Source organism: Oncorhynchus nerka, linkage group LG28 (assembly GCF_034236695.1).
Source record: "Oncorhynchus nerka isolate Pitt River linkage group LG28, Oner_Uvic_2.0, whole genome shotgun sequence".
In the NCBI taxonomy this organism is placed as follows: domain Eukaryota; kingdom Metazoa; phylum Chordata; class Actinopteri; order Salmoniformes; family Salmonidae; genus Oncorhynchus; species Oncorhynchus nerka.
Window position 1 is genome coordinate 20243170 of NC_088423.1, and position 9958 is coordinate 20253127.

At 44.4% G+C, this 9958-nt stretch overlaps 1 protein-coding gene across 1 annotated transcript; it reads left to right on the top strand.

Moving 5' to 3' along the window:
- The first annotated feature begins 2131 nt into the window (after positions 1-2131).
- Positions 2132-9752, top strand: gpr142 (G protein-coupled receptor 142). Its single transcript, XM_029641822.2, is given in 4 exon segments — positions 2132-2276; positions 4268-4425; positions 4752-5414; positions 5416-9752. Coding segments are annotated over 4 exon segments (1116 nt in total). The 3' UTR covers positions 5566-9752.
- The last annotated feature ends 206 nt before the right edge of the window (positions 9753-9958 follow it).

The following is a 9958-nucleotide window of genomic DNA, read 5'->3' on the forward strand; positions in this document are numbered from 1 at the left end:
AGTCGTCCTGGTCCCTTTGCAGAAAAACAGCCCCAAAGTATGATGTTTCCACCCCCATGCTTCACAGTAGGTATGGTGTTCTTTGGATGCAACTCAGCATTCTTTGTCCTCCAAACACGACGAGTTGAGTTTTTACCAAAAAGTTATATTTTGGTTTCATCTGACCATATGACATTCTCCCAATCTTCTTCTGGATCATCCAAATGCTCTCTAGCAAACTTCAGACGGGCCTGGACATGTACTGGCTTAAGCAGGGGGACACGTCTGGCACTGCAGGATTTGAGTCCCTGGCGGCGTAGTGTGTTTCTGATGGTAGGCTTTGTTACTTTGGTCCCAGCTCTCTGCAGGTCATTCACTAGGTCCTCCCGTGTGGTTCTGGGATTTTTGCTCACCGTTCTTATGATCATTTTGACCCCACGGGGTGAGATCTTGCGTGGAGCCCCAGATCGAGGGAGATTATCAGTGGTCTTGTATGTCTTCCATTTCCTAATAATTGCTCCCACAGTTGATTTCTTCAAACCAAGCTGCTTACCTATTGCAGATTCAGTCTTCCCAGCCTGGTGCAGGTCTACAATTTTATTTCTGGTGTCCTTTGACAGCTCTTTGGTCTTGGCCATAGTGGACTTTGGAGTGTGACTGTTTGAGGTTGTGGACAGGTGTCTTTTATACTGATAAGAAGTTCAAACAGGTTCCATTAATACAGGTAATGAGTGGAGGACAGAGGAGCCTCTTAAAGAAGAAGTTACAGGTCTGTGAGAGCCAGAAATCTTGCTTGTTTGTAGGTGACCAAATACTTATTTTCCACCATAATTTGCAAATAAATTCATTAAAAATCCTACAATGTGATTTTCTGGATTTATTTTTCTCATTTTGTCTGTCATAGTTGAAGTGTACCTATGATGAAAATTACAGGCCTATCTAATTTTTTAAGTGGGAGAACTTGCACAATTGGTGGCTGACTAAATACTTTTTTGCCCCACTGTGTTTATATATATATATATATATATATATATATATATATATATATATATATTTAACTGCATTGTTGGTTAGGGGCTCGTAAGTAAGCATTTCACAGTGCCGAATACCTGTTGTATTCGGCACATGCGACTCAAGCCCTCAAAGCCCTCAAATTCAGTGAGCACTTCTGATGACGTATCAAGACGTCTGATGAGTTTATATATATGTATATGCAGTACCAATAAAAAGTTTGGAAACACCTACTCATTCAAGGGTTTTTCTTAATTTATTACTATTTTCTACATCGGAGAATGATAGGGAAGACATCAACTCCATTATTCTACAATGAAGAAAAACCCTTGAATGAGTAGGTGTGTCCAAACCTTTGACTGGTACTGTATACTGAGTGTGATCTTCACGGATGAATCCCGTTTTCAACTGTACCGGGCAGATGGCAGGCAGTGTGTATGGTGTCATGTGGGCGAGCGGTTTGCTGATGTCAACGTTGTGAACAGAGTGCCCCATGGTGGGATTATAGTATGGCAGTCATAAACTACAGACAACAACCACAAATCAATTGTATTGATGGCAATTGGAATGCATAGAGATACCATGACGAGATCCTGAGGCCTATTGTCTTGAGGCCATTCATCCGCGCAATCACCTCATATTTAAGCATTATAATGCACAGCCCCATGTCACTAGGATCTGTACACAATTCCTGGAAGCTGAAAATGTCCCAGTTCTTCCATGGCCTGCATACTCACCATACATGTCACCACCCATTGAGCATGTTTGGAATGCTCTAGATCAACGTGTACGACAGAGTTTTGCAGTTCCCGCCAATATCCTGCAACTTTGCAGATGCATATCTGTATTCCCAGTCATGTGAAATCCATAGATTATGGCCTAATGAATTCATTTCAGTTGATTGATTTCCTTATATGTGACTCAGTAAAATTGTAGAAATTGTTGCATGTTGCATTTATATTTTTGTTCAGTGTCATTTTATAGTTATTTTTTAGTTATAGTTTTATGGTTATTTTATAGTTATAGTTATATCTCCCTCCCTCCATCTCTTTGTCTCTCCATCTCCCTTCCTCCTTCTCTTCCCATTTCCCACCCTCCCTTCAAATCTTTCCCTCTCTCTTCCAGGAGAACGACCAAGGTCATGTTTGATTGGCCCAACATCACAGTGCCCAGCTCTTCAGAGCAGGGCCTGAAACAAGGAGATGGGGATCTGCAGAGGTCTACATGTGTCCTGGGCTTCTTCCCTGTCATCTATTATAGCTCCCTCCTCTGTGTGGGAGTACCAGGTACATGCACGCATACAGTACACACACACATGCAGTCTCCAAAATGAACACTCCAACGTTCCTGAGCAACAAGACAAAACAACAGTCACATTAATGGATTGTGTTCAGTTCAAGTAAACTGTGTTGTCAGTGTTGTTGTGGGGCTACAACATTGGCAGACGTGCTGATCACAGTGATGTGCTATTGATCGAACATAGGCAGGGATGGTTGTAGGGAGGGAGGGGAAGCAGGAGACTAGAGGGCTCATCTGAGATCAGCCGCCTGCATTCCCTCACTCTGAATCCTCCAGCTGACCTTTTGGCACAGTGAACTAATTACTCCCAGTGGGGTTTGAGAGGTCTGTGGGTTGGAGCGGAGGGCTGAAGACAGATGTGCACCAATTGTTTTTAGTGGGAATATTGTGCTATTGATCCAACATAGGCAGGGATGGTTGTAGGGAGGGAGGGGAAGCAGGAGACTAGAGGGCTCATCTGAGATCAGCCGCCTGCATTCCCTCACTCTGAATCCTCCAGCTGACCTTTTGGCACAGTGAACTAATTACTCCCAGTGGGGATTGAGAGGTCTGTGGGTTGGAGCGGAGGGCTGAAGACAGATGTGCACCAATTGTTTTTAGTGGGAATATTGTGCTATTGACAAGTCGGCGAAAAGAAACCCAGACAATGATAGCTGATTACATATAAATACAGCTGAAATCTATGCAGCTACTGTATGTCACACTACTGGAAAAACACACACATACACATACACAGACACAGACACATATACACAGACACTGCAGCCAGGCTATAAAAAAGGGACTCTTGGAAATACTATCTGCTTCCTGAGAACAAATATCTCCCTCCTCCATAGAATATCTTCCGGTAATACCTCATGAGCCAAGTAGACTATATGTATAAATATTTGTGGACACCCCTTGAAATGAGTAGATTCGGCTATTTCAGCCACACCCATTGCTTACAGGTGTATAATATTGAGCACACAGCCATGCAATCTCCATAGACAAACATCGGCAGTAAAATGGCCTTACTGAAGAGCTCAGTGACTTTCAACGTGGCACCGTCATAGGATGCCACCTTTCCAACAAGTCTGTTTGTCAAAATTCTGACCTGCTAGAGCTGCCCCGGTCAACTGCAAATGGTGTTATTTTTAAGTGGAAATGTCTAGGAGCAGCACTGGCTCAGCCGCGAAGTGACAGACCACATAAGCTCACAGAACTGGACCGTCGAGTGTTGAAGCGCATTGTGCGTAAAAATCATTTGTCCTTGGATGCAACACTCACTACCGAGTTCCAAACTGCCTCTGGAAGCAACGTCAGCACAATAACTGTTTGTAGGGAGCTCCATGAAATGGGTTTCCATGGTCAAGCAGCCGCACACAACACTAAGATCACCATGTGCAATGCCAGTTGGCTGGAGTGGTGTAAAGCTTGCCGCCATTGGACAGGGGCTGTTTTTCATGTTTCGGTGTAGGCCTCTTAGTTTCAGTCAAGGGAAATCTTAATGCTTCAGCATACAATAAGACGATTCTGTGCTTCCGACTTTGTGTCAACAGTTTGGAGGCCCTTTCCTGTTTCAGCATGACAATGTGGTCATGCACAAAGCGCCGTCTACACAGGAATGGTTTGTCGAAATCAGTGTGGAAGAACTTGACTGGCCTGCACAGAGCCCTGACCTCAACCCCATCGAACACCTTCGGGATTAATTATATTAATGCCCATGATTTTGGAAGGAGATGTTTGATAAGCAGGTGTCCACATACTTTTGGTCATGTAGTGTATAATGGACTTCATATGGTGTTTAAATAAATGTTCTCTCTCTATCGCTCTCTTACTCACTCTCCCTCCCCTCTCTCCCTCTTCCCCCTCTCCTTCTCCACCCTGCCCTCTCTCTAACCCCCACCCTCTCTCTGCCTTCCCTCTCTCCCTCCTCCCTCTCTCTGCTTCCCCACTCCCTCCCTGCCTCTCTCCACTTCCTCCCCCTTCAATCTATCAGTAAACATACTGACTGCAGTGGCTCTATCCCGGCTGGCAGCCCGTACTAAGAAGGCTATGCATGTGTACCTGCTGGCTCTGACAGGCTCTGACATCCTCTCCCAGCTCTTCATTATCTTCGTGGGCTTTCTGCTAGAAACAGCTGTGTTCCACCGTGAAGTAGGTACAGTAGTCCAGTGGTTAAGGAGGTGGACGTATAGCTAAAGGATTGCTAGCTCAAAACCCTGACAGTGCACTGAAAAAAAGTGGGCACAATTAGGTTGAGAAATGAGCAAAGGACAACATTTTATTGTTTGTTGTAATGAATGGACGATAAAGGTGTCGTGATCTGTTTTGGGAGAAAGTTTGAATTCTAATCGACCTGCCTACATGTTGTTTAAAGTACAGTAGATCAACGTTATCGTTTTGCTGTTATTGTGAATTTCCTTTCTCTTTGTCCTGACTTCTCACATAAAATGACATTTTTGTGTTTAATTGTATTCTAGGTCCCCACCCTCCTCCTGCGCTCGGTTAGCATGGCAGAGTTTGCTGCCAACCACGCCTCTATCTGGGCCACCGTACCCCTAACCGTGGACCGCTACGTGGCACTGTGCCATCCGCTCCTCCACCGCCAGATCAGCTACCCGGCACGAGCGTGGCGGATTATCACCGTCGTCTTTTCCCTGGCGCTGTTGTCAGGCATACCATTCTTCTGGTGGTCTGACATGTGGCGCGTTGCCCGCCCGCCCACCTCCCTGGACTCTGCCCTCATATGGACACACGTGATGATAATCTACTTCCTGCCGTGTAGCATCTTCCTGGTTCTGAACTTGCTGATCATTCACCGGCTGCAGGCGCGGCAGAGACAGGTCCCATGCCAGGAGCAGCGTGGTGGTAGCGGGGCCCGGTTGGCTCCGCAGCGGCGCCTGGGTAAGAGCACCGCCATGCTGCTCGCCATTACCTCCGCGTTCGCCATCCTTTGGGCCCCCAGGACTATAGTGGTCATCTATCATCTATACGTGTCCTCGGTCCACAAGGACTGGCGGGTCCACCTTGCCTATGACCTGTCTAACATGCTGGCCATGCTCAACACTGCAGTCAACTTCTTCCTCTACTGTTTCGTCAGTAAGCCATTCAGAGCGTCCGTGAGGGATGTTCTGTTGCTCAGGGGGGGGTCCGTTGTACCACCAAAGGATAATCCACAACCAGCAGGCCCAAGACAAAGTCTCTACGTCCTTGCTGTCTAGCGGGACAAACGCTCACACCGAGACTACCAACCGCACCCCCCTAACACCCTGCAGGGCTAACGAGACCATGTGACCCTGACCTTAATCCTTAATCCTGAGATGAGACCCCTCTAATTGAGACCAACCCCCTCGTCCACCCCATCTCTCCATCCCCTCTATTATGCCATTCCTCCAGCCCATGAACAATATGACTTCGACCTTAACTATGGGACCTCGCTAATTGAGACAAACCCTGTACCCTCTTCCCTCCTTCTCCTATTCCATGCCTCTATCCGTCCCCTCCATCCCCCCATTCCACTGTCCCCCAACACCCCATCCCACAGACCAAGTGACCTTGAAGTTTAGACACCCCCTTAATTGAGACCAAACCCTCCACTCACCCCATCCCCTCATCCCACGAAGCATGTGACCTTCACAGACCCCAGATCAACCCCCTTTACCCATCCTCTTATTGCCCCATCTCTCTATCCCTCCATCCCACCATCCATCCCCCTATCCCACGGTTGCCCTAAGCACTTATGACCTCTGAACCACAGAGAACCACAGAGTGCATTCCAGCCATGTTCTGTGGACAGCTGCCAATCACCCTTTGAGGTGAACATTCTCAAAGGGCCTTTTCCTGAACTGTTGTTGGACTCAAAACAAGCAGAATGTTTTCTGATTCAACATGTTATTTATTATGTCCAGCGGGAATCAGTTTAAAATGGCACAACGTATTTATTTTCCGTTAGGGGGAAGATTTGGCTTGTGACATTACGAGTGCTTGGCTTGACTTTATGTTACTTTCCATATATGGAAGCTTGTTGTAACTATGTAACATGCTATTGTTTATATTGGTAAAAAAAGAATGCCATATGGACATTATTTGGTCTTGTTGGCTGCAGATGAACATGGTGCTTTAGTTAACACATAGAGAGAAGAGACGCTGTGAAAAGAGATGATGCTTTCATCATGTGCATGCTACTTAAAGTGAATGGCTCATCTATCTATTTACACATTGAGCATAGCCTCCCCATTTCCTCTCAGTTGTCTACAGGGGGACAGTTTAGTTCTATGTGAATCACTTTACAATAGAAGGAAATGCAAAATGCTCTTCCTTTACAGAACATAAGTTAAGTAATAGTAAGAGTGTATTTTCATATAGTGCATTATTCTTTACTATGGAGAGAACACTCCACATGCCTATTTGCCCAAACGACAGTGTGACAGGCTTGCTGAGCAGCACAACTGAACCAATCAAGCAAACAAATAGCATTAAGTACTTCATTTCAACAGTGAGAGCGAGGAGCAAACCACAGCTGTGGTTATTTTTCATGAAAACGCAAGTGGGTGGAGGTTTAAATGAATGCTTGCTGTAAGTGCCTAAAAGCCACAGCAGGGGAAGAAGACCCTGTTCTACAAACACACTCCCCCTGTGGGCTTCAGCTCAGCTAGCTAAACAAATCTCACATCAGACTGACGGACGGCACACAGAAAGTACATTTTCCATCTGCTCCTGTGCAAGCCCCTAGAAACATCAATAAGGCGATAAGGACAAATTCAAATGACAATTTTTAATATGAGATATTTCATCAATAAGGGATGAGAACCCGTGTTTCATTGTAAATAGCACAGGGCTAAGGTGTCCTCTTGAATCATCCACACTTACTGACAAATTTGCATTATCATGTGTAAATGGGATCAACAAGCACTTTGTGACATCAGTATTTGTTTGGAGCTGAGTGTTCTCTTCTCTATACATGCATCTAATTAATGACTGATTCAACAGTTGGCAAGTGCAATCTGTTGGTGTATTACTTTTTAATGCAATTAATTCATTTAGCCCCAAGAGTTGATGAACAATGTTTAGACTTTGATCTTGAAATAACCATTTAATCACGCACCTCTGGCTCATCGATTAGTCCTCAGTGAAAGGCTTTTAAATAAGGACATACTTTTCTGTCCTCCTCATAGCCATTGTATAACTGGTTTGAGAAGACGTGTCAACTACATAAGATAGTTCATTTGTTTGCACTAATAGGAACAGGCAGTAAGAGAGAAGGACACATTTTGTTGATTACATCTCCTGTGTTCCTCTGTAGCTCAGTTGGTAGAGCATAGTGCTTGTAATGTCAGAGTAGTGGGTTCAATTTCTGCAACCAGCCATACGTGAAATGTATGCACTTGTAAGTTGTTTTGGATAAAACCGACTGCTAAATGGCATATATTTTGTCTCAGTGAAATTGAGAGTAAGCTAATTGCCTACTTTACACACTTTTTTTGTGACATCCAATTGCGACCTTGTCTCATCGCTGCAACTCCCCAACAGGCTTGGGAGAGGTAAGGTCAAGTCAAGAAAAATATGACCCACCAGATAATTGCTAATTGCCTCCTTAAAACCTGCCCGCTTAATCCAAAAGCAAACTGCACCAATGTCAGAGGAAATGCCATTCAACTGACAAGTGAGGTCAGCCTGCAGTTGCCCAGCCCACCACAAGGAGTTGCTAGAGTGCAAAGAGCCAAATAAAGCCCCCCAGGCCAAGCCCTTTTCTAACCCAGATGACCCTGGGCCAATTGTGTGCCGCCCTATGGGACTCTCTGTCACAGCAGGTTATGACCCAGCCTGGGATTTAACCCAGGTCTATAGGGACACTTCAAGCACTGTGATGCAGTGCCTTAGACAGCTGCGCCACTCAGGAGTGTATAAAATATATTTTAAACACAGGAGGTTGGTGGCACCTCAATTGGGGAAGACGGGCTTGTGGTAATGGCTGTGGCGGAATAGGTGAAATGGTATCAAATGCATCAAACAAATGGTTTCCATACAAACATACAATCAATAATACAGTAGAAAAATATATATACAGCATGTGCAAATGAGGTAGGATAAGAGAGGTAAGGCAATAAATAGGCCATGGTGGCAAAGTAATTACAATATAGCAATTAAACACTGGAATGGTAGAATATGCAGAAGATGTGCAAATAGAGATACTGGGGTGCAAAGGAGCAAGATTAATAAATAAATACAGTATGGGGATGAGGTAGATTGGATGGGCTAATTTACAGATGAGCTATGTACAGGTGGAGAGATCTGTGAGCTGCTCTGACAGCTGGTGCTTAAAGCTAGTGAGAGAGGTAAGAGTCTCCAGCTTTAGTGATTTTTGCATTTCGTTCCAGTCATTGGCAGCAGAGAACTGGAAGGAGAGGCGGCCAAAGGAAGAATTGGCTTTGGAAGTGACCAGTAAGATATACTTGCTGGAGCGCATGCTACGGGTGGGTGCTGCTATGGTGACCAGTGAGCTGAGATAAGGCAGGGCTTTACCTAGCAGAGACTTATAGATGATCTGGAGCCAGTGAGTTTGGCAACGAGTATGAAGCGAGGGCCAGCCAACGAGAGCGTACAGGTCGCAGTGGTGGGTAGTATATGGGGATTTGGTGACAAAACGGATGGCACTGTGATAGACTGCATCCAATTTGTTGAGTAGAGTGTTGGAGGCTGTTTTGTAAATGACATCGCCGAAGTCGAGGATCGGTAGGATGGTCAGTTTTACGAGGGTATGTTTGGCAGCATGAGTGAAGGATGCTTTGTTGTGAAATAGGAAGCCGATTCTAGATGTAATTTTGGATTGGAGATGTTTAATGTGAGTCTGGAAGGAGAGTTTACAGTCTAACCAGAACGTGGGTATTTGTAGTTGTCCACATATTCTAAGTGTGTGACCAGTTGGGATGAGTAATCAACATACTATTATGTTTGATTTATTATCATACATGTTATAATCATCATATTACCATACAAGTGCTCATGTATTATCATACATGAGCACAAGACCAACCAAATAAATACCAATCTCTGTGAATCTCTTTGAGCAGTACAGTCATATAATGTGATTGTACAGTGGTTGTTTAATACGCTATAGTATAGGGTTAAGCAAGTCAGTCATATAATGTGGTTGTACAGTATTAATTTTAAAAAAGTCCCAAGGGGGTGTGTTATATGGCTAATATACCCTGGCTAAGGGCTGTTCTTATGCACGACACAACGCGGTGTGCCTGGATACAGCCCTTAGCCATATACCTCAAACTACGAGGTACCTTATTGCTATTATAAACTGGTTAGAAATGTAATTACAACAGTAAAAATAAAAGTTGTCTCATACCCGAGGTTTACGGTCTCATATACCACGGCTTTCAGCCAAACAGCATTCAGGGCTCGAACCACCCAGTGTATAGTACGGTATACTACAGGGCTAAGCACAGTCATATAATGTGATTGTACAGTAGTTGTTTAATACAGTATACTATAGGGTTAAGCAGTACAGTCATATAATGTGATTGTACAGTAGTTGTTCAATACAGTATACTATAGGGTTAAGCAGTACAGTCATATAATGTGATTGTACAGTAGTTGTTTAATACAGTATACTATAGGGTTAAGCAGTACAGTCATATAATGTGATTGTAGTTTTTTGATACGTACAGTATGAAGT